General features: G+C 25.8%; 3 protein-coding genes across 6 annotated transcripts; 1 reads left to right on the top strand and 2 right to left on the bottom strand.

Moving 5' to 3' along the window:
- Positions 1–1,481: 1,481 nt before the first annotated feature.
- On the bottom strand, positions 1,482–3,108 carry LOC132952160 (uncharacterized). 2 transcript variants are annotated; one of them, XM_061024347.1, is made up of 4 exons: positions 2,960–3,108; positions 2,614–2,769; positions 2,424–2,547; positions 1,482–1,912 (listed from the first exon to the last, which is right to left on the bottom strand). In XM_061024347.1, the coding sequence occupies exons 2-4, from the start codon at positions 2,742–2,744 to the stop codon at positions 1,613–1,615; spliced, it is 555 nt and encodes a 184-aa protein (XP_060880330.1). In that variant the 5' UTR covers positions 2,745–2,769; positions 2,960–3,108; the 3' UTR covers positions 1,482–1,612. The 2 variants fall into 2 exon arrangements, with proteins under 2 accessions (XP_060880330.1, XP_060880329.1); XM_061024346.1 differs by having other exon boundaries at positions 2,837–3,046.
- A 3,887-nt stretch (positions 3,109–6,995) lies between these two features.
- On the bottom strand, positions 6,996–15,729 carry LOC132952157 (biorientation of chromosomes in cell division protein 1-like 1). Of its 3 annotated transcripts, none has more exons than XM_061024337.1 (8): positions 15,525–15,729; positions 15,088–15,259; positions 14,525–14,652; positions 14,004–14,155; positions 12,356–12,430; positions 9,445–12,264; positions 9,251–9,364; positions 6,996–8,386 (listed from the first exon to the last, which is right to left on the bottom strand). In XM_061024337.1, exons 2-7 carry the CDS (start codon positions 15,208–15,210, stop codon positions 9,324–9,326), a joined length of 3,339 nt encoding a protein of 1,112 aa, XP_060880320.1. In that variant the 5' UTR covers positions 15,211–15,259; positions 15,525–15,729; the 3' UTR covers positions 6,996–8,386; positions 9,251–9,323. The 3 variants fall into 3 exon arrangements, with proteins under 3 accessions (XP_060880320.1, XP_060880321.1, XP_060880322.1); XM_061024338.1 differs by having other exon boundaries at positions 15,555–15,729; XM_061024339.1 differs by lacking the exon at positions 12,356–12,430.
- Positions 15,730–17,831: 2,102 nt separating this feature from the next.
- Positions 17,832–23,615, top strand: LOC132952770 (TATA box-binding protein-associated factor RNA polymerase I subunit B). Its single transcript, XM_061025191.1, has 10 exons — positions 17,832–18,098; positions 18,406–18,710; positions 19,104–19,266; positions 19,328–19,443; positions 19,509–19,736; positions 19,816–20,033; positions 20,104–20,287; positions 20,533–20,720; positions 21,047–21,278; positions 22,293–23,615. The coding sequence occupies exons 1-10, from the start codon at positions 18,006–18,008 to the stop codon at positions 22,774–22,776; spliced, it is 2,211 nt and encodes a 736-aa protein (XP_060881174.1). The 5' UTR covers positions 17,832–18,005; the 3' UTR covers positions 22,777–23,615.
- The last annotated feature ends 1,022 nt before the right edge of the window (positions 23,616–24,637 follow it).

Genomic DNA, 24,637 nt, shown 5'->3' with positions numbered 1-24,637 from the left:
ATACAAATTCTTTTACAAACACATTTTTTAGCATACTTCACAATGTTTTTAGACCATATAGATCTGTTGGTCATACCACAGCATATATTATTAAATTTAATACATTGGTTTTTTTTATGGCAAATTATATCAATATTTTGTAATTTGGGTAAAATCTTTATAAAAAATTTTGTGAAAATAAATAAATAGATTTTAATAAACACTAATTTAGAAAAATTATTTTAATTTTTAGTTTTTTCTTTCGGAAATTATTACTAATCAATAATAAATTAATAAATAAAGATTGTTGTAACTTTTTATATTATTTTTTTCAAATGAATCATTTTTTAAATTTTAAGTAGAACACAGTTTCCAATCATAGTTAACCACATTTTTAGCAAGTTTAGGTGCATAAAAGCATATTTTAAGAACATTTTTTGATTTTGTAGTGCATATAAATTCGAGCTAAAACATTTCATTAGCCTTATAATTATGGGCCGGAATTATATTCTTTTAAAATAGCCATAATTAGATGCTAATATTCTCTTAAAAATTTGAAAATATTCTTTAAAAATCATAGTAAAAAATGCAAAAAATATGCTGTTTCATTAAAATATTCTCTTGAACTAAAAATATGCATTTATATGCAAAATAATTAAGCAAATAATACAAACTGATATAAATAGATACATAATATGCAAAATAATTAAGAAACTAATACAAGAACCTGATATAAATAGGTACATAATAAAAAATACTACATGTTAAGAAAAGTTTGATTAAATTATTAATAATAATATTTAATATTCAATTATTATGACAATTATTTATATTACTATTGGGAGATTTTTGACCATTTAAATACTTAATCCTTCAATAACTTTTTTTAAACCTTGGAAATTATCACAGTTAAAAATATCAGCTTCCAACCACATTGCCCATCTGGTTAATACTGGTTCAGGGGGTAACGGAATATCTGGTAATATTTCTTTATACTCTTGTACATGGTATGGAGATTTTAGAAATACTTTTTTTATTTTATTCATTAATTGAATTATGTCTGGATACATTTCTCTAACCTTTTCTGCAATCCTATTGAACATGTGAGCAACACATGTAACATGAATTAAATTGGGATAAAAAACTGCTACTGACTGTCCTATTTTAGGGTATAACAATCGTATATATGATGGCATATAAATATATAATATATCAATATCATATCACCATTATCAGACATAGAATTTGTATTATTTACGCCACTGCAACAAAAAAATATCGAACATCTAAAAAATTGAATCAATATATTATCTAATATTCTTTATTATATAAAATATTCTTTCATTTTGAAGTATTCCCAAATATGCAAAAAAAAATGTTGCCATTAACTCTCCTGTTTCATGATTTGTAAGGATTTTGAACCCGTTTGACTACTAAGACTAAAAAAAAAATTTGCAAAAGAATATAATTCCGGCCCCCACTTATAATATCAACAACTACTAGCAAAATAAAATTATGTTTATTTTATTCATCAACATAATAATATTTTAACTGAACTAAATAAAATTTAAAAAAAATTGTGAAAAATTATACTTGGGTATTTTATATTACTACAAAGAACATTAATTGTAAATTATACAATAGTTGACCATGGATTCAACCACTTGTTCCGACAATTTTTTTCCACTGTATCTTTATCAACTCGCTTGTCCAATTTTTCAAAGTCTTCAGTAGCTTCTAAACGCTTAGTATCAGGTAAAAATGTTTTGGAAATCCTAAACACACCTTCAGTATCTAAATGTGTACCCCAATATTCTTCTTTTTCTGGTAACCCGTCAGGTGTTTGTATTGGTGTTATTTTTATTAAATGTTTAACTTTCCACAATCGTGCATTCATTTCTGGTGTATTTTTTACAATAGCTATATCACTACCCTAAAACAAAAGAAGTATTAATATTATGCATTTTAATAAAATATAACTAAAAATAATTCTGTTCAAAAATAAAATCAATCAAAAGATTTTTTTAAATTCTAATTTTACAAAATAAGACTGATTACAATAAACCAACATTCAATTTTAATCTGAAAAGCAAAAATGTTTTTAAGAATGTTTGAATTGTATTAATTTTATTTTTCATTACTTATAATCTGTAATACCTACATGCACGTATGAATTACAAATTATAATAACACCCAATAACTAAATAATTGAATTTGGATATCACTACAATTAATTTTTATCAAAATTATTAATTGCAATTGCTATAAAAAAAAAGTTTCTTAATGTGTTTTGAATTACTTAATGTAGTAATGGGTAAATTGCGGATGATTTTATATTATACAACTACAGTAACAATCACACTTTCAGGCTATAATATTATAAGTTTGTTTCAATCAATAAGGAATCTGAATTGCATAAAACTGATTTAATAAGAGTATATTACTTTATGATCTAAGCCCATGTCGGTCAATATTTTTTTTTGCCAATACGGATTATATAAATAACGTTTAACTCTCTGAACCATGAATAATTTTGTCGCTGTGTATGGTGGGTCAACTTCACCTTCTCTGAAACCATTTATAAAAAAAACAAATAAAACATAATAAAAAAAAAAACACAAATTAAAACTTTACCTAGGGTAATATGTGAATCCGAGGTATTTTTTACCACCAGTCCAGGAGTTTAAACTTCGCACGGCAATAGTCTTTGTACACCAACAGCATTTGTTTAAATTGTTTACAGAAAATTTAACTATATTTAACATCTTTAAACAATTATATTGGTTATTCCTATAAAAGAAAAATTATAATAAGTACCTACAAATAATCTATTAATTCATACAAAAAAAAAACGTACGGTACTTATCAACTAAAATATCTAGGCATCTAGATCTATCTTATTTTATAGTAATTACTTATTTACTTAAGATAATAAAATATAAAACTAATACTTAGTTATTACTTTATAGTTAATACTAACTATGAAAATGTAACTATGAAATTATGATTTATGGAAACCAGATGGCTGAATAGTCTTAATGGCTGAATGGCTGAATGGCTGATTGCTGAATGCTGGTGACTGCTGAATAGTGATAGCATGTGATAGTGAATGATTAATATCTAATCTTTTATCTATGGTCAAATGACTATTCAGTATACCTGTTACCTAGTACCATAAACATTTTAGTTCATGCCATGACCATAGAATATATATGCCATGACTAAATAAACTGGCGGGATAATGAATTAGAATGTCTGTAAACTTGAGGACTAGTTTGTATGGTTAAATTTGGCATGCGATTACGCGAACAACAACTGAAATAGAAAACCAGAATAGACAGATAAATTGCAGATCACAAAGATTTCTGTAAAAGAACATATGGTTTTTCAATAATAGGCTGTATAAGTAGGTACTTAACTGAGTGTGTGGTAAGTTCTATGGAATTAACATATATTTTATATCATCTATGGCAATCACCAATCGTCGGAGACGATTAACGATTATAACAATTGTGGACAAAAAAAAATAAAAATAATCCAAGCATTTATACGAACAGTTTGCAATAAGTTTTATTTGATCTCAAGGATTGGATATATTTCCAAAAATACTTCGAAATACTATTTATATTATTTTTAATTTTCAAGATATGGTTTGCATGGACTTGGACAGATAAGGCTTTACATTTTTTACGCAGTTCAGAAAAAGTAAAATAATCATGTTGAGAATTACTTAATTTAAATTGTTTATGGGCTTGTTTTTTTAATTGAATAAGATTTCGAAGGACAGGATCTTTCCACGTAATGTTCTGATTATGATTAGGATTAAATTAAAATGTTGTAACATAAACATCAAAAGTATATCTTATGTTTTTATAGAATTTAGAAGTAGCTGCATCCAAACTCAAATTTTTAAAATTATAAATAAAATCAAATTCTGATAAAAATGTACACATTTCATCAAAATTACATGAATTAAAATTATACATAAATACATAATAGGAGGTAATGTATCAACTAGAGTAATTAGACTAGTGGTTAATGGGTAGATTAACTACAAAGGTGGATGATAATCATCAGAAATCGCTGAAAAGGATATACTCTTACGAATATTATTAATTTGACTATCTGAGAAAATTAAGTCGAGTATATCTTGGCGATGATTTGCGACATCGTTGCACTGTTTTAAATCAAGATAGTTAATAAAACTATTTGCAACCAGATTAACAATATTATTTGATGAAAGTTCATTGATTGACCACATAAACCCGGGTATATTGAAATCACCTATGATTAAGATATTTGTAATACAATGAGAGGAAATTATTCTTTCTACTAATTCACAATAATCAGTGTAACTATAATCATGTGTATTTGGAGATATATAAACGCAGCTCAATAGTAATTTACAATTGTTATAATTTAATAAAGTGAAAATAAAATCTATACCAACAATACTTTCTGTGGGTATTCTAATGCAATTGTATTTAATATTTATAGCTAATAAAACTCCACCACCCCTGACTTCATGACTATATTCACGGTCAGCTCTAAAAATATTATAATTTACAAGTCCTAATTCTTCATCACTATAATTTATATTGAGCCAAGTTTCAGTTGAAAATAATAAATCACAATCAAGAGTAAGAACTGAATTACGAAAATAAATTAATAATAATTTATAATAGCAGAGACAGAGGATAGCCTCAAGAGAACAACCGACATTTTAAGCGAGTAAGCGGGTAAGATTGGACTTATTATTAATGAAAACAAAACCAAATTTATGATTGTATCTAGGAGAGAACATCCACAAAACGCTATAACAGTAAACGACATGTCATTTGAAAGAGTTCGGAACTTTAAGTACCTAGGGGTAGATATAAACTCGCAGGCAGGTAGCCACGAAGAAATACACATAAGAATCACAGCCGGCAACAAATGCTATTACCTACCTATTCATTAGTCCAATTATATAAATCTAAAATATTATCAAGAAAAACAAAAATCAGATTATATAAGACCCTCGTCAGTCCAATATTGTACTGTATGCTTGTGGAGCATGGGCGTCTACGAAATCTGACGAAAACCAATTAATGATTTTCGAAAGGTAGATCCTACGAAGAATATTTGGACTAAAGAGAAACAATGAAGGTGGCTATGAAATAAGATCAAACAGAGAGCTGAATACTCTATTTAACGGCCCAATATAGCTGCCACACTCAAGAGCTAGAGAATAAGATGGGTCGGACACGTCTGGAGAGCAGAAGGCCAACTTGGCCATCACGAAATGAAAACCAAAACAAAAGTCGACCGAGAGGAAGGCCTAGGCAACGTTGGGAGGACCGAGTCAAAGAAGACCTCAAAATGCTGGGAGTTATGATTGTTATGAACGGAGAAGAACTGGCAGAGCACAGAGAAGCATGGAGAGAAATAGTAAAATCGGCAATGGGCCTAAATGGCCTAGAATAAGCCTATACAAAAAATAAAATAATATTTATTAGTTTGTTAGTAAGTAATTTGATAAAAAAATAAACTCAACATTTTTTGTTATTACATAAATTTAATTTGTAAATGTAATGACTTATCATATACTTGGTATTTTATTTTATATTTCATAATACATATTACTTAGAATTTTTACTTTTTTTTCTTTTGTATTTTTTAATTAAAATAAATAAAATAAAATATGTACGAGTAATAAAACAGATGGACATTAATGAATCTTCTTTGTATTCTTTCTAGTCCTTCCTATACTTTAGGGGTATCCTGAACCAGTGGCGGTCAAACGGGGGATAGATCCCCCATTCCCCCCCACCCCATGACATTTTTCCCAATAGTCGTAACAATTTATATATAACTACTATGAGTATATTATGTATATTGTATAATATATTAAATCTTGTTCTAATTTTTTTTTAATAACATAATGATCAACTATGGTATTTCCACAGAATATGTCTATGTCGAGGTCTATGTATTTTTTGTGTGTCTATCATCACGTTTTGGGGCATTTAAGTATTTCAATTTTCAACTTCCGGGGTGGTTTTAGGTAACAACGTAAATATAATTGGTACTTTTGGTATTTACTTCAAAAGTAAAAATTTCAGTAGTTTTAAAATACTCCAGGAAAAACCAAAATAAAAATTAGGGAAAGCATGAATTTTTACGCAAAACTAGTTTTTGACAAAATTGATTTTTTTATTTTGCTGTTTCTCAAAAACTAAAAAATTTAGATACTGATATTTTCACTAAATGTTTTTATTGGCGTCACTTATACATGATATAACTTTTGAAAGATTTTGAGGTTTTTTGAGCTATTTATGGACAATTTTTTTTGAAATGTCGATAAAATAAATTTGGCTAGCCAAACAATTTTGAAAATAGAATAAAAGGGTTTTCATAAGTTTTACATATTTTCATTACAAAAAAATCATAAATCGTAAGTCACAATTTTTTTTATAAGCATAGAAAGTAATACTGAACAAACTAGCAAAATAAAAATAAAAAATAGATTTAATAATATTTCATAATAATATTGTAATTAATTCTTTATAAATAAAGTTTGTATTTACCATAATTGATAAAATTTATATTTGGCATTACCGTAAATATATATAGGTATCATAAAATTATATTTGTTTAAATGTTAAAAATTCAACCACATCCCCCTCCATGGCAAAATTATTTGACCGCCTCTGTCCTGAATCTAACAATACAAATTTCTTATTTAAATGAGAAAATATTTTTTTCTGTAAATTGTTTAGGAACATAAATTTTTTTGAAAATATTGATGTACGTATTATAGCCCAGTGTTTTCCAACCATTTTTATTCCTCGACCCATGGTAAATTTTCAAAGATCTGATACCTCCCCCTTCCCCCTAATCATTTTAAATTTTAAGTGTTTTTGGTTTTAACAGGTAAAAGTTAAATTATAAAGTTGAAGACATTTTTTTGTTTTAATATTTATTTAAATAAATAAAAACTTAAAATAAAAAAAATATATATTTATAATAAATACCCCAAAACTTTGACCTTGTTATTTTCTCGATTAGGTAACTCGGCATAGATTAGTTTTAAACTAGTTGTTGAGATTTTAATAAACAAAATAAAAGCAAACAAAAAAATATCACTACAATTCAACAATGTTTTGGTATTCTATAAATTTACATTTAACCTGCAAAATAGATTAGGTAGGTACTGAAATGATATAAATAATAAATATACCTTGTAATTTCTTTTAATACCACAAATATTTCATTGGTTGTAAATTGTAATATTATATGTTATGAAATGTGAGTATCACATAAGTATTGATAAGTAAATACATATATTAATCAACATAATAAATATAATAATTAGTAATTATATTTTATATTCAACCTCTGACCTCATAAAATTTGTTCAGTATTTTATTACGAGATCTGGTCTTAAACTATCCAACATTAAAAAAAAAAATCTACAATGAATACAATAAACATTAGCCAAGTGGTATTGTTACTTTATAATTTAATCTGAAAAGAAAATACATTCCATAACAATATTGTTTAATAATAATATAATTAGTGTAAATTAACTTAAATAACAAAATATTAAGTTTGAAAAAAATGTACACTATATTTTAACAATACATATTTAACAAAATGTATATATTTAGTGGTATTACATATTACAAAGTATGTACAAATAAAAACCATAATTTTATTCTAAAATAAACAAACAAATTTACATTTAAAAAGTATTTACATAATTTATATTACATATTGTGTGGGTACATAAATATAAAAAAAAAATGAGTAAAAATTAGCTTAACTTATTTAATTAATTATAACATCATATTGTTCAAAACAATGATTTAATTTACAACAGGATTGTAAAGAATCCAATAGGATTACAAAATAATAATTATATTATTGAATTCAGGCAGTGTAGATATTTATTTTAAAGTACTTGGTATTTACTTTATTAAGCAGAAGGTACTTTATTGCATGTTTACAATTAATAGTTGATTGTTAACTAATAATTAATGTAATTTATGATGAAGAAATTTTTTTTTCTTAAATATTTTAAGAAAATTTAAATTCTACATACATTTACTTATATAAATAATGTAATTAACATATAAAAAAAGAAGAAAAAAAGATTGAAGAGAACATTATTACAATTCATTTTCATTTGATGAATGATTATTATAATTAATTTAATTAACTTAGATGTTCCTAATCAGATAGTATGATATTGAACATTATAAATTATAAATTTAGGTATTGAAATAGTAAAATTATATAAATACCAAATAAATATACATTGTAATTTTGTGGATTGCAATGAAAAGGTAGGGAACAGTCGTATCTTAAATAGGTTCAGAGTTTGTTGATCATATCTGTTAAACAAATATACTTCTTTCTGATCCTAAGTAAAAAAAAAGGAAACAATTTATACATAAAAATATTACAATTTTAAATTTGATCTATTATCCATAGAAAGTAGAGACCATGTACTTCTATAGCTCATAGCGCTGGCCGTACGTGTGTTTGCTCGGGTTCTACATAAAGGGCTTTTTAATAACTGTTGTATAGTATAAAAATTTTAGAGAATCAATGAATCTTAGGGCCTCACTTACAATGTCTGGTTAAAGTTAACTGACACTTTATCGGACATTGTAAGAACGGCCCTTAATAGTTCTATTTTTTCGTCTCACAAGATCTATAAAATCATTGATTCCCATACAAGCATTGATTTTGTGGTATTACCACAGTTTGTAAGGTATGATACATAGGCACAGAACCAATATGTAATAGGATATTTAACACATTCTTGAATCAATAGTTCTCGTAACTAGAAGCTAGGTATATACAAATTGATCTAGAAATCATAAACAATTTTAAATAGTGTGGAGGATTTAGGTATCTCATGGAATGTGATGTTAAAATTGGGTCCCGTGTAATTCATAGATAATTCCTAAGTCAAATAATCTGCATTCTGGCATTCAGGAGAAAAAGACTTAGTACTCCTGATTATAGGGAATATTTATATAGACAATTTAAAATGTCTATGATTTGGTTTATGATCATATAATTAATATTGAAGTAATATAATTTAAATATTTTATGTTTTTATGTTTTGTGAAGGTAAATTAAATAATTTTAAACATTATGGGAATGTCATTTAGTTAATAATTACAATTGATTATTATAAAAGAAAACTTTATTTTGGCTAAATAAATGTATAAATATTTTATATAATTGGCTATATTTTCATCAAGATATTTCATACCTTTTTTTCAAATATTTTTGAAGAAATAATTGAAGACGTGATTCTTGTTATAAATGTTATTTTCTACTGTTAATTATATGGGTACCTGTGGAGAGTCAGACACACGCTTAGCATCTGAAAAAAAATACAATACAATTGAAAATAGGAAATTTAGATGAGGAAACATTCTATTTAATGGTAGATAATATACTCACTATTACATCCATACTCCATTAGTCTTTCAAGTTTCACTTTTACAGGTAAAAGTTTATATTTCATTTCTTGTTCAACAACCCAATTGTCATGATTGTGGTTATTATTATTCACAGTAGGACTATCTTTTTTTGTATCATTAATTGGTTTGCTGTAATTCTCTTTTGATTTGGCATCATTATCATTGTTACTTTTATATAAATATGCTGCCATAACTTCATTAAATGTTTTTCCTTTCTGGATTCCATTGCTACCACACATCACATTTTGTTGATGATTATCTACATTGTTTTGTTTTTTGGCAAGTTCAAGTTGTTTAACAACATATTTATATCCAATACTCATTGCAGTATCTTCTTCAGAGAATCCTATAAAGCCTGTACTGGATTTACTTTCTTTCAACTTAATTAGCTCTGCATAAACATTATCTCGATGTTTACATGGTTTTGTTTCTGCACTGGTAAAACCTTTGAAACCATTGTCAATTTTATCATGTTTATTCATCTGTATTTGCAAGGTTTTGATCACATTTTTTAATAGTTTATAGTTTTTACATGGGATAGCATCTGCTTCAGAAAATCCTTTGAAGGTGTAAAGTGATTCATCATCATCTAACACTTTTACACTATTATTTTCTATTTCCTTGTGTAATATTTGATTGGATAAGGTATTCGCAGAATCATTCATTATTACATCCATTTCATTGTTCGATTTTGGGTCTATTTTATCACATATTACATTTGTTGATACACTAACAGAAACACTAACTTCAATAGGAATATCCAACGATTTTGTAAGTTTCAATTTTTTAGATTCTTTAAGTTTATGATGTTTTTTTCTTTTAATTTTATTTATGGAATCAATTTGATTTGGTAACAGTTTTAATTTTAGTTTTGGTACTTTTAAAATATCATTAGAATTAGTATATTCACTGTTTTTTTCATTTTCACTTGTTTCCAAATCTATTTCATCAATTAATATTTTTAATTCTTTTTCATCCACTACTATTTCATCAGGTTTTTGGTGTTCTTCAGTTATTTCAGCACTATTAACAGAGCTACATTCCAATGTTACATCTTTACATGGTAATCTTTCAATATCGACAGAACATTCTTTTTCAAACAAATGGCTGATGTTTGGTGTACTTTTCACAGCATTTAGTGATTGTGATGCTTCTAAATTATTTGATTTTAATTGACAGTTTTCTTTAACATCATCATTATCACTAGATGGTAGAATTTTTGTTTGATCAGAATTTTCTTCAATTTCTAATTCATTTACTGTTTTAGTTGTATTTAAGGTTTCAATAATAGGAGAAGAATTTTCTATAAAAATTATATTTTCTGTTATAATTTCACTATGAGAACTTTCATAAGAAATTGCACTCATTGATAACAATACATTTGCTGCATCTTGTTCATCATTTGTCATAACAGAATTTCGAAAATCGTTCCATTCGGATTTTTCTGGTTCTTCTGATTCTTCTGGTTTTATTTCTATTTCACTAACTTTATTTGTAGGTGATTCATTTGTTTCTGCTTGTGAAAGTTTAAGCCTTTTAGTGTCAGTATGATTACTTTTATGACTTGAACTACTAGAATTCTTTGACAAAGAATTGTCTTTAGTCTTTTCAACAACATCTGAGCATTTAGTAATTTTCATTAAAGAGGATTTAATTTTAGAATTGTCAATTATATCTGTACTACTGAAATTCTTCGACAAAGATTTGTTTTTAGACTTTTCGACAATGTCTATACAACTAGAATTTTTTGACAAAGATCTCTTTTTAAACTTATCAATGTCAGAACTAGTAGAATTCTTTGACAAAGATTTGTCTTTAGACCTTTTAATGTCAGTACTACTCAAATGCTTTGATAAATATTTGTCTTTAGACTTATCAACAATTCTATGAGAAATCTTTGACAAAGATTTGTCTTTAGATTTATTTACAATGTCATTGTTACTAGAATTTTTTGACAAAGATTTGTCTTTAGACTTATCAACAACGTCTGCACTATTATTATCTCTTCTACTACTTTTATGATTACTTGAGGATGACTTGGTCTTGTCAGATGAAGAACTTTTATTTTTGTGTATAGTACTTTTGTGTTTTGAAGATCCTCCTGAATTACTTTCATCATCACTTCGATGACCATTCAATAATTTAGGCTCTTTACAAAGACTAGACGATTTTTTTTTCTCTTCAAGAGAACGTTTAGTTCTTTTTCTATCTGTTCGGTTACTCTTATGACTTGAACTATTAGAATTCTTTGATAAAAATGATTTTTCCTTAGACTTATCAACAATATCTTTAGGCTTATTAACATTGTCTTTAGATTTTTCAACAATGTCTTTAGGTTTATCAACAATGTCTTTAGATTTATCAACAATATCTTTAGACTTACTAACATCTTTAAGCTTATTAACAATATCCTTAGATTTTTCAACAATATCTTTAGGCTTACTAACATCTTTGGACTTATTAACGACATCTTTAGGCTTATTAATGACATCTTTAGATTTTTCAATTAGATTTTTAGATGTTTCAACAACTTCTTTACAATTATTATCTTTTTTACTACTTTTATGATTGTTAGAGGAAGACTTAGACTTGTCAGATGTAGAAGTTTTATTTTTGTGTTGGCTACTTTTTTGTTTTGAAGATCCTCCTGCATCATTTTCATCTTCACTTTGATAGCCGTTTAATGATTTTGGCTCTTTACAAAGACTTGAAGATTTTTCTTTTTTGTCTGATCTCAAGTCTTTTCTATCACCTTTTAGTGTTTTATCACACGCGATGTTATCAGCATCTGGGATAAAATCTAAATAAAATTGTAAATTGTATTATAATTACATAAGTAAAAAATGAATTTTTTAACAGAAGAACTAATAGGTAATGTATAATTAACTTGCCTATTTTAGGATTGAGAACAGTGCTAATTTCAATATTAGATGCTTTTATTAAATTCATACTAGATTCTTTTAATCCTAAAAATAATACATATGATTATATGATTGTAATGTAATTTTAATTAATGATTCATTGATACAAACTACAATGTTATTAAAATATTGTTTTATTTGATAATATAAATGGTACTTTTCGGTTATCGCAACTACCTAAACAAATAACTATTTGGTAATAAATAAACAATTTGGTTATAGCGACTACCTTCATGCCACGTAATTTAAAAAAAATGGTTTAAAAATTATTACAAAAACTAGGAATACAATTCAAAATTAGAAATGAATAATTAATTTGAGAGGGAATGCAATATAAAATGCCTATAAATGGATAATCGTGCTTTTGATGCCACACAAATTTAACCAAATCACTGTCTAGATTTAGACAAGCCTGACTTCTATGTTTTTTTTTGTGCCATTTAGAGGATCCCCACAACTTTTGGTATTTATTTTTTACTGAACAGTTATGGTAGTCGTGATAACCGATAAGTACCATATAAATGTATAAACAAATTTTAAAAGATAAAATTTAATTTAAGTTTTTTTTATGTAAACATTGAAACTAAAATAATTATATTAGACCTTTTAAATCTCAATGTTAAGGAATTAAAATAAAAAGATTATAATATTACGTTTATTATGATTGATAACAACTCTTAAGAGGATGTCTTACCCGCATATGTTGTCTGTCTTATAGCAATTTATAAGCAATTTTGCTCTTATCAGGTCTAATTTTGGGTTAATATTATAAAACTTAAAAGTAAGGAAATTGTCTGTGAATTGAGTTTGTAAGTTAACTTTATATGATATTTTAATTTTTTAAGAGTATCTAAATTCTAAATATTATAATTTAAAAATGGAAATATTGTATGTACCCAAAGTATAAACACAGACAATGTTATTACTCTCAAGTTATATAATAGATCAATTCACTATAATTTTAAAGCTAATAACACAAAATTAGTCCCACTGAGCGCAAATTTGCTATGTATTACATCCTCTCAATACTTTAAACATAATAAAGCATTAGCTACAGGAAAAGTTTAATGTTAATAAGAAACAAGGTTTCTTAATACATTCAGCAATTTTTTAAGTTGTTACAAAAAAAAGTTAAAAAATATGTTATATATTACAATGTGTCATCGTTAACTTGCGACTACAAGTATAGTATTTGAATTGATTACATAATACTATTTTTTTAAATGAACATTGAATAAAATGTTGTCAAATATACAATATATAGGTAACATTACTTGACCTAGGTATGTTGTAGTTCTTCAATTTTTATTGATTGACATTATTTTTTAATTACATAAGGAAATAATTCGACCAATCAAAAGTGAAGAACTATGACATTAGCCAATGGCTCGTTATGGAGGTGATGCGCATGCTTTGATCATACTGCATTATCTGTGTTAATGTCTTTAAATTTTGTCATGGTTAAATCTATAGTCATGTCAGGAAGACTGTGCAAGGCATAGGGTTAGTTCCTCTAAGCAAGGAATATATATCTTTTGGCTGATATGTCTAAATACTAATTTACTCAGCCATAAATTATACTTAATATAAAAATTATAAAATATAGTTTTAGACATACCATTTAGTTCAATTGGAGGTGCTTCATTTTTGATTCCCAAGTATTCATCAACAGCAACTGCTATTTTAGGTTCAAAAATACTTAATGAACGGGGTGCAAGTACTTGTGTAAGGATTCTATCAGCTCCTTCTTCAATATCCTGAGTTTCACGTCTAAAAGTAAATCTTTAGTTATTAATTCTTTAAAAGGAATATAAATTAATGAATAATAAGTAAATGTAACATTATATTATAACATTATAAATAAAAAGTAATAACTTAATAACATTAATAGTTAATACTAATTATGCAAAGTAAACATTTAACAATTGGAAAACTAATAAGAGTATTTTAATGATTTTGAATATTAGAATTTACAAAATTTTAAAAGAAAAAAAAATGAATAATTTATTTCATCAACATTTTAAAAATATTTAACTTAATAAATAAAAAAAAAAAATTATAAACCTTAAATTTAGCCAGAATTAATTTTAATAACAACTGATAAATTAAAAATATCAATTTCAAATTATAAATACATACCCATCAAGTAAATGTTTTCTAAGACGTTCTCGAACAGTGTTTTTATTTAATTCCGGTGTATATTTCTGTTTACTTAAAAATTTTTTGACATTTGATTCTATGCGCTGTTTCCAATTTTGGTAAGTTGGCTGTATGAACAAACAAAGAATAGGCAATTATCAATGCCATACAATCATTTTATAAAATAAAAATTGGTTAATAAACCATATTAATATACATAAAAAGTATACTAAATTAGAGCAGATGTACATTTAGTAAACCATTATAATGGTTATAAAATCATAAATAATCATTAAACAAATAAAATATTTAATTTTATAAGAATATGATATGCTCAACTGCTCAAGTAGTTTTTTGTGATTCTAATTACAATTATATAAGTCTATTTTATATAAATTGGGTATATTACTAATTTATAATGTTAAATTAAAAACAATTATAAAAACAGTTGTTACAAAATTAATTAGTGATATTACTTAGTTATAGTAGTAGTATAGTAAGGTAATGACTCAACATTTTAAAAGCAAACATTATAAATTATTTTAATTATTTATGTGTTATACCTTAGCATCGATATCAGTAATACAATGCCTACGGATTTCATCAAATGTGCCATTAGACTTTAATGTTTCAAGCAGCATAAACACAACATCTTCGACACCTAATGTATCGTTTTTCTGCTCCATCGTAGAATCACAGGCTTTTAAGCGATATTTTATGGCTGTTCAATTAACACTATAATCATTGAACAAGTATATTAATGTAAGACACAAATACAAAATAATATATTACTTGTGAATTATTTTAACTAGTTAATACTTATTATGCTGTTAACATAAATTAATTTAAGAATCTATAGATTCCTATATTTTTGCAGGTGTCCAGCACGATGCAATAACATAAGAATTTGACTAAAAAACCATTTTAACTTCATTATGTAAACATAGTAACTTAGGATAAACAAATTGAACACAATATTTAGTTAACAAAAATGAATTACTGTAATAAAATGAAAGATTTCTCAACACACCAACACGAAATCCGTACGCAAAGCCGATGAACATTCTACGAACTACGATAAATTTAAAACAATTCTTAAAAGCTATAACTTAAAACTTAAAAGTATATTATGATTGTATAACGTAAATAATAAATATTAAAAAATAGTAGTATACATAACACAATCTAAAATTAATAATTATTATTTCAATAACATTTTATGATATTGAACAAATGTTGGTAAGATAACTCGTAGCGAAATATTATCATGGAAAAATAACCATCGTATATACAAGATAAGTATTTTAATAATATAAGCATGGAATACAGATTTAGCCCGCCACACAGATGTAGATAATAAATTTAAGTTTAATCACGATTTAAGATAAACTTAATTTATCTTAATTTTTATTGTTCTATGCTTAAATTATAGACCTATTATTACTATAATATTATTTATAATAGGTATTAATTATAAATTATAAATATAATATTATGTTTTTTAACTTAATAGGTCTGTGACTTAAAATTTAAATCGTACGTACCTATAAGAATCATTTATGGTGCCCCGCGAATCATGGACCGTGGTTTAATATTTATAACTGAGAGTCTAGCAGCTGTGTAAATAATAATAATAATAATAATAACAACTTAATTCTATCACGGAAATACAGAATGCCTAGTCTATAGATTTAGTCCATGATATGGCCCATAGACCTATAACCTAACGGACAGCGCTTTGAGAGAGAAGTCTGCAAGGGTACGAATATAGAGTGAGCGAAAAAAAAACACAAAGTAGTAAAATTTTCCTTATGCGGGCTCCTTCACTACTTTTAACTTTATGTTCTTTCTCTCTCAGTTATTGTTCTGTAGTTAGCAGTTAAAGATGATCGCCTAGCATTGATAACAGGACGGAGTGGAATGCGATGTCCATTATAAGATTATAGGTCTATGATAATATGGCCTATGCATTTATTTGTTTTACCATTCACAATCATAAACACTTATATTCTATATAATATGGAATTAATTAATAGGTATGTATAGCGCGGCCTCCTCACATACCTACTAAATTCGTATGGGCCTATCGGCGTAAAACAGTAAAAAGTGCTTAGGTTTTCTTCAACAACACCTTTTCTGGTAGGGATAATTGATATATTGAGGCGTTGGGGGGGTCGAAAGAAAAAAATGTCCCAGTTGTTTTCAAAAGCGCCGGGAAAAACAAAAGAAAAAATTAAGGAAAAACGGGAATTTTTACGTAAAATCGTTTTTGGTTTATGGTGTACTTAACTCTAAAACAAATGACCGCAGACACATGCAATTTTCCATGAATGTTTACATCAACATTTTCTATACACCGTCAAAATATTTTGACTTGTTTTGAGCTGTGAACGGACAATTTTAGTTTTCTTTTTTTTTTCTATAAATGTCAATAAATTAGGGTCAAAAAGCATTCAAATTGAATGCAAGGCTCCTGATATATTGTTACAACTTATAACAGCAGTTGAAAATTATTAAAAATACATAGGCAACATTTTTTATGTAAACATTTAAAGTAACGAATTTTATCAAATTTAAAATTTAAAAATGATTTTGTAGTTAAAAATGTATAAAAGGTTCAACTTGTATAATAGTTAAGGATTGGAAATTTAAAACAAGGTTCCACGTAGTAAGTTAATATGTAACAAAAACATCTAAAAAATATAAAAACGCAGTTTATTCTATGTTCAAATTTGGGCAAAATTTGATATTTAAGCGGAGAACTGAAGAAGAATGATTTGTGTTATATTTTAAAAATATTATTTGCGGGTACTTGAAACTTCTAAGTATATTATTGTATACAAATATGATAACAAACAAATACCTAATGGTTTAAATCACGGATAATATACTAAATTAAATTTAAATTAATATAATTATTTTATTATCCGTGGTTTGAATAATGGTCAAACCTAAAATTTGTTTAATTCACGGGTAATAATCTATGTAATCTATACATATATTTGATTATTATGAATCATGAACAAAGATCTATCTATCTTAGTTCATGTTATGAATCAAGCCACGATTTAAGATAGTAGGTACAGGTATACTATCTTAAAGTATTCAAGCACACAGATATTATATCAACCTTAGATCATATTATACGTATACGTATAAGATTGTTCTATGGTATAAGATGTACATACGTATATAATATGTATATGATCTAAGATATAAACATACGGTATATATCTGTGGTTCAAGCATAGTGATTCAAGTTATCAACAAACCCGCCGTTTTAAATGTGATAACTGATAATCTATATTATTGTACACTATTAGACAATTGTGTACATCTTTTCGATATTTTGTCATTACTTATTAGTTATTACTCATTAGTCTGAACCCGAAATGGTATCATAATGAAATTCTGAAATGTCTGAAATTATAGATGACAGATTTTTTGTATAGTTATCTGTTTGTAATTAATACCAGGCAATATGCAAACTAATCAATGTTTTGTTTGTGGTGGTAACGATTTTACTGTTACTGATGGTGCCTTTGTATGTAATGAATGTGGAATACAGTCTCAAGTAAGCGTGTATAATTTAATAATTTATTTTTCTAAGGAAAATATAAATATTATACTGTATAATATAAAAGTCATTGTTTTCTATTTAAAATTTTGTTAATGATACCTAGGTATGAGGTATTAAGATATACTTAAAAGTTGAATTATATCATGTTTTAAGACATTGGTTAAAAAAGGACATTTTATCAAAAAGATTGCTTACTAACATAACTTTTATTAAAATATCTTTTTACAAAAACAAATTTTAAGTTTTTATTTTAATTGTAATATGTAATTTAAAATTTTTTATTTGCATTATATTCTTACAGAGTATTAGAGAAGAACACATAAACTTTCATGAAGATGTTAATCAGAACTATGAAGATCCAACACATATAGATCATGAAATAACGACTGGATCTCAACTAGAAAAACCTAAGAAACTTTTATCTTGGGAATGTTATAATTTTATACTTTTAGGACTTACCAATGAGATGATTGAACTTGGAGCTAAACCTAGCTTAAAAATTATAGTGTTACAATTATGGGTTCAATATTTACAATGCATTGAAGTTGCGTTTACATCAAAGAAATTTAGGAAACTTCCAAAATTAAACACATCAATAATTAATATGTAAGATAAAATCATTTTAATTAAAATTATTGTTACCAATTTATTCTATGAATATTATTGTTACATCAATAGTAAATTAATATTCAGATAATAACCATTATAATATAAAATAGACATGTATAATTACAGTTGAACGTGGTTAATCTAGTAATCCAAGAATAGTACAATTATAAGAAATAATAGGAACTGGAAAAAAAGTTTGAAGTATCGATAATTTCAAGTTAAAAAAGTTTGAGTTAATCACGTTCGACTGTATAAGTTTATTAATATACAATTGGTTACAAGAAAAAATCAGAAAATTACTATTACCCATAATACCAAAACATTATTAGTGGTAATCATCTGAATATTTCGTTAGTAATTATATAATAAATTTAAAGAATTCATTTTCAGGGACTGTGAAATTTTATATGGAGTTGAAAATGTGAAAAACAAAATTTTACATGCAAAAATTTGTATGGTGCAAGGAAATAAAAAAAAGAGATGTTCCAATAAAAGAAAATCATTGACGTCTAGTATTAATTCTAGTATAACAAGCCTTAATAAACGAAATATGGTAAATTACTAATTGATTTATTATTAAATATATCTAATTATTTGAATAAATTAAATTACAGTTTAGCCGAAAAATAAAAAAATTAGACCACTCTGCAAGAGATTCAAATAACGACTCAGTAGGGTTATCAGATGATATAAGTTTATTGCAAAGAAGTAATAAGTCAAGTAAAATCAAGTAAGATATAATATTTATTATTTATAATATTTGTATACACCTGTTTAACAAATTTCTTATTACAGAATTAAATTTAAAAAAAATATAAAAAAATCTCTAACTACGATGCCATCAAAGACTAAAAATCTTACTACTGAAGAATCGTTAAAACTTTTGGAATCTGGCAGCAAATATTGGACTAGTTTAAAAAATAAAGAAAAAAAGAATATTTTATCTATTAAAAAACTGCTATCTATATTACAATTAGCTCTTATGGTCAACGGAGATGATATTTACCTATCTGATATACTTAGGTAAACCAATTTATGTTATGGAAAGTAAAAACCATAAAATGTATAGTAGGCTGCAAACTAAATATTTTATTTTTATTAGATGGATTCATGAAGGACATTTGCATATAAATCGTGTTAACCTTTTTTTACCAGTAAATTCAAAGCACGGTATTAAATTTAATCAAATGGTGCCTAGTTCCAGAAGTATATTAAATATGGAATTCCACATGTTATTGAAACATTTAAAAGCTGAACGACTACCTAATATTGATTTAAAAAAAATAGTGATGCGTTTTTCTGATGAACTACAACTTCCAAGTGATTATTACTTTTCTATAAATAACTTTTTATTTATTGTTTTTATTACTATATTAATTTTTTTAAATAGATGATTTTACACATTTTGTTTGCAAACTTGTGTCAATATCTCCTCCAAGTACTAAATGTAACCGAATATTACCAGACATAGAAGTTAAAGTAATGGCTTACATACTTTTTGCTGCCAAATTTTTATTTTGTCTTGATGGTAACTCAGAAAACTTATCCTCAGACTTTGCTGAAAAAATTAACCAGTATGTTATTATTTTTATTTTTAAAACCTCAGTTCTTTGATCGGGACAAACATATCTTAAAAATTCTATGTTATATATTAGGCTTCCCTAAATCCCAACTGCAAAATAAAATGTGCTTTTAATCGAAAAACAAATAATGTTATGTATTATAAGCATTGGTTGTATTAGCAGATTATAAGATACTGTAGTCTTCAACATTTAAATTCCTAAGATTTTTTATATGCACATATTTTATGTTATTTTAGATCAGATATAGTGGACAAAAAATTGTTCAGCTGGAATGGTTATGTGCAATACATAGAATTTAGAAATTGTATAGTATCTAAATATAACTATAATCTGCATGAAAATTTGTATGGAAACAATATACGCAACACTCAATTATTTATCAACGATTGGAATATGATGAAGCCAACTTTACCTGTAATAGAAAGTAATAGTCATAATTTGTGTTAAATTAGGTTAGTGGTTCTCAAATTGTGCTCCGTAGAGATCTAGGATTCCGCCAGTGATCTAGGGGCTCAATGGACACATTCAATTTAAATCAAATTTAATATTATTAGTTGCATAATATAATATTCATCATGATTATTGATTTATTATTATTTTTTGGTTAAAAATTGGTAATCTGTTTTTGGGACTTTATATTTTGTTTTTTAGCAACTGGAGGGCTCTGTGAACAAAAAAGTTTGAGAACCACAGACTATATTGTATCATTTAACTAAATGCTTTTTTTTTATAATTTTTGTTATTGAGCAGGAGACAAAATATGTAAAAGTTTTAGGGACAACACTGAATGTTTACTTAAATCATTACCTGATTTTGGAAGAAAAAAAAGTTATAGAGAAATTCCTGCCTCAACTAAACCATTGTCTTCAACTTTAAAATGGATAGTTGAATATCATTCAATAGAATTAACTAATGAAGCAAAAACAATACTAGAAAATAATTTTACTCAAACTGATATCTTATATCTAACTGATGAAAAAAGGTAATTATGTAATAATTATGGTATCATATAAATTACATAACATACTTATATACTGTGAAATAGACATAAAATTGTTAAATACTTAATTGTTTAAACACTTGTTAAGAGGACGCTACTCCTGCATTTGTTGTCTTCGTCTTATAGGCGCATAATATGAAAATTGTATGCTCAACAGTTCACATTTTGTTAGTTTTAAAATTTGAGTAAATCAACCTATTATGAGACTTAATGGTAAGAAAATGATCTGTGTTTGGATGTAGGTTTTCACAATGGTAAACTTTTTTCAGCAAGTCTTTCATATGAAAATAGTGCTATTTAAAAATACTTGTAACTCATTCACAGACTGAAATATCGTAAAATACTGTCATACGAGCACAGATAATGTTTTTAGCACTGAGTTTCATTATATGTTTATTCATTCTAATTTTTAGACTAACAATGCTAAACATGAACTGCTGAGCTTAAATTGTTAATAGCACTTTTTAGATGGGGACCACATATTATACGGGTATAAAATGCTTAAAATGTTTAAGTGTCATTTTATGATAAAATATATGAACTCAAGGTTGCATAAACAATCCTATGCATTCAATGTAATGAATCAATAATGAGATAATGGTCCCTTAAATATTATTTAGTAGCCCATAATTTTTCCATTAAATTTAAGGGAACCTTAAATTAATACATTTTTTATGCAACTCATGAGTAAATATTATTTTTTATTTATTTATTTATTTTATTCAGTAAATGAAAAACCTGAAGTAAACTTAGTTTAATGTGATTAATGTATAATATAGTCTTGTGTTACCTACCCAACATTCAATGGATGTACTCTTTCTCAATTTCTTTAACTTTGAGCTTATTACATTATCTTATATGATGATTATATTCTGTGTGTAAAAAAATCATTAATTCAAAACCTGATGTGTAGAATTTAATTTATTTAATTTATTTTTACATACATTTCACATACATAATAATTTTAAGAATGCATTAATTTTTTTTTTATTACAGAATCTATGATTTAGCTGATGAGTGTGGTGTACCTATAAAAGTAAACTGCAGAAGTCCGTTACATTATACGAAACAAAAAGGTAGAGATACTGTAGCAAGACCATTATATACTTCTCAAACTAAAGTGTGTTTAGTAAATCAAGAAGTATATAAAAATAAACAATATGAAATTACAAATAGTTCCTATGAAGAGAAACCAAATACAATATTTTTAGGAACTGGCTCAAATTATTGGCACATCCACATTAGTAAAGACATTTTAAAAAGAGCAGAAATTTCCAAAATAAATAAAGTATTTGAAAAAAAATTACCATACTCTTTTTTATGGCTCATGCATCAGTGTAGTAGAGTTTTAGATTGTCGTATGCCTGAGTTATATTTGGAACTTATGGATTTGGAGATAAATTTCTCTACATTTACTCAACCATATGAAACATCTAAGCAAACCAATTGTGAAGAAATGTTTTCTAACATTACTTTATAAATCACATATGTAATTTTATGAGCTAAGAAAAAATTATAAGTTATCATTTTCATTGATGTTGTTATTTATAACTTGATCTCTAGTGAATTTTAAATTATTTACATGGTGATGTATAGTTTATTTTAATAAAAGCACAGTTTTAATTAATAGTAAAAAAAATCCATTATTTCGGTTACGTTTCAAGTTCAGCCCTCCCTACCTAAATGTTGTCCACTACTCTGCTCATCTAAATTATAAATACTTATAATTCATAAACTACTCATCCTAAATTCGATTTTTATGTATCAAAATACTCAGAAAAATATTCTGCGTTCGAAGATGATATTAAAACTGTATGTTGGAATTCGTAGTTCAAAAAAGTAAAAACTTTAAGGATAAAAAATATTTAAAGATATAATCTTTATAAAAAAGTTGTTTTGTAAAGACTTGAAATCATGTAAAAAAAAATATGTATGGACAATTTATGTGCCACCATTTATGTTTACTATATTGTATTATGTAACACATAAATTTACTAGGCATATGGACATTAATGTTTTTAAATTTTTTAATATTTTATGATAATGTTCATAAAGTTTTATATTTTTTTTTATACTTAGGTATATCTAAGTCCGTGATGTTATTATATTTATGTATTATTTGGTAGGTACTCATTATGATTGAAATTTAAAATAATAAAATTGTCTACTTTTAATTAATTAGGTATTGTTAGGCAACTTAGGCTATTATGTATATTTCTGTTTTTTATTTTATTAAAATGTAAAATGTATCATATAGTTTTAAATATTATTTAAAAAAAAGTAATTTACTTTTTATATAATAAAAAACATTAGATTGTACATATTCCTTTTGAGGGTTCTGTCACTGAACAGCTTCCTTCCTAAAACCACAAGGTACAACCTAATCATGTAAATTATTCTACATACTACAAATTATAAATTTACCATTTTAATAAATAAAGAAAAAAATCGGTAAGTGGTTGTCGCTCTGCCGTACAGTAGATTACAACTGGGTGACTCTAATGGATAGTGTTAAATTTGAATTCAATGATATAATATCAAAAAATATATATAGTTTACAAATAACGATTCTGAGTGTAGACGGTTTGTCAGTTTAGGGTATATTATATCATATATATATATATTATTATTACTTATTATTTATAACGTTTTACTACCTAATATAAAATAACTAAAATCGTTATTCTTGGTCATCTATTATGTAATTTTGTCAAAACGTGAACTTAAAATAATTATGTGTATATATTTTTTAGATTTTTAGTAACTAATTATGTTCAACCATGTTTTAAATATTCAAATCTTAGTTATAAAAGTTGAGCATTTAATACATTTTTGACTACAAAATAATTTGTACATTTTAAATTGGATAAATGTCAAAATTTGAATTTTACATGATTATAAAAAATACCTATGTATTTTTAGAACTTTTCAACTGCCATTGTTACAATATATCAGGATTCTTGTATTACATTTTCAAGCTTTGTTATCGACATTAATTTTTAAAAAACTAATAATATTTGAAACATTCGTTAGGAGTCTACACATTACAATATTTATTAATAGTGGTACCTAGGTGTATTGATAAGGTGTCGTCACTCTGGACCCCTAAACGTATACACTCTTGATTGAAAATATTACCACAGTTCTAAAGTCACCAGAGTGCGCTTCCTGTCCTATGAAGGCCTGTGTATTCATACTGTTAAATACAAAATGTCTTAAAACTTAAGAATTTAAATGCAATTTTTTTTTTAAATTGAAGTTATTTACAAACACATTGAATCATAATAAGTTTTTTTTTAATCGAGTTGGCATAATAAATTGGAGCCTGTAATTATACATTA

Source organism: Metopolophium dirhodum, chromosome 9 (assembly GCF_019925205.1).
Source record: "Metopolophium dirhodum isolate CAU chromosome 9, ASM1992520v1, whole genome shotgun sequence".
In the NCBI taxonomy this organism is placed as follows: domain Eukaryota; kingdom Metazoa; phylum Arthropoda; class Insecta; order Hemiptera; family Aphididae; genus Metopolophium; species Metopolophium dirhodum.
The sequence above is the reverse complement of the archived record's forward strand: the minus strand, read 5'-3'. Positions and strand labels throughout refer to the sequence as shown.

Excerpts from the sequence above, each read along its gene's own strand:
- LOC132952770 (XM_061025191.1), top strand. The coding sequence starts at position 18,006 with ATGCAAACTAATCAATGTTTTGTTTGTGGTGGTAACGATTTTACTGTT. Across the intron at positions 19,267-19,327 it reads GCCTTAATAAACGAAATATG|TTTAGCCGAAAAATAAAAAA; the intron begins GTAAATTACTAA and ends ATTAAATTACAG. Across the intron at positions 19,737-19,815 it reads TACCTATCTGATATACTTAG|ATGGATTCATGAAGGACATT; the intron begins GTAAACCAATTT and ends TATTTTTATTAG.
- LOC132952157 (XM_061024337.1), bottom strand. The coding sequence starts at position 15,210 with ATGGAGCAGAAAAACGATACATTAGGTGTCGAAGATGTTGTGTTTATG. Across the intron at positions 14,156-14,524 it reads AGAAAACATTTACTTGATGG|ACGTGAAACTCAGGATATTG; the intron begins GTATGTATTTAT and ends ATTTACTTTTAG. Across the intron at positions 12,431-14,003 it reads ACCTCCAATTGAACTAAATG|GATTAAAAGAATCTAGTATG; the intron begins GTATGTCTAAAA and ends TATTATTTTTAG.
- LOC132952160 (XM_061024347.1), bottom strand. The coding sequence starts at position 2,744 with ATGTTAAATATAGTTAAATTTTCTGTAAACAATTTAAACAAATGCTGT. Across the intron at positions 2,548-2,613 it reads GGATTCACATATTACCCTAG|AGAAGGTGAAGTTGACCCAC; the intron begins GTAAAGTTTTAA and ends AAATGGTTTCAG. Across the intron at positions 1,913-2,423 it reads ACATGGGCTTAGATCATAAA|GGTAGTGATATAGCTATTGT; the intron begins GTAATATACTCT and ends CTTTTGTTTTAG.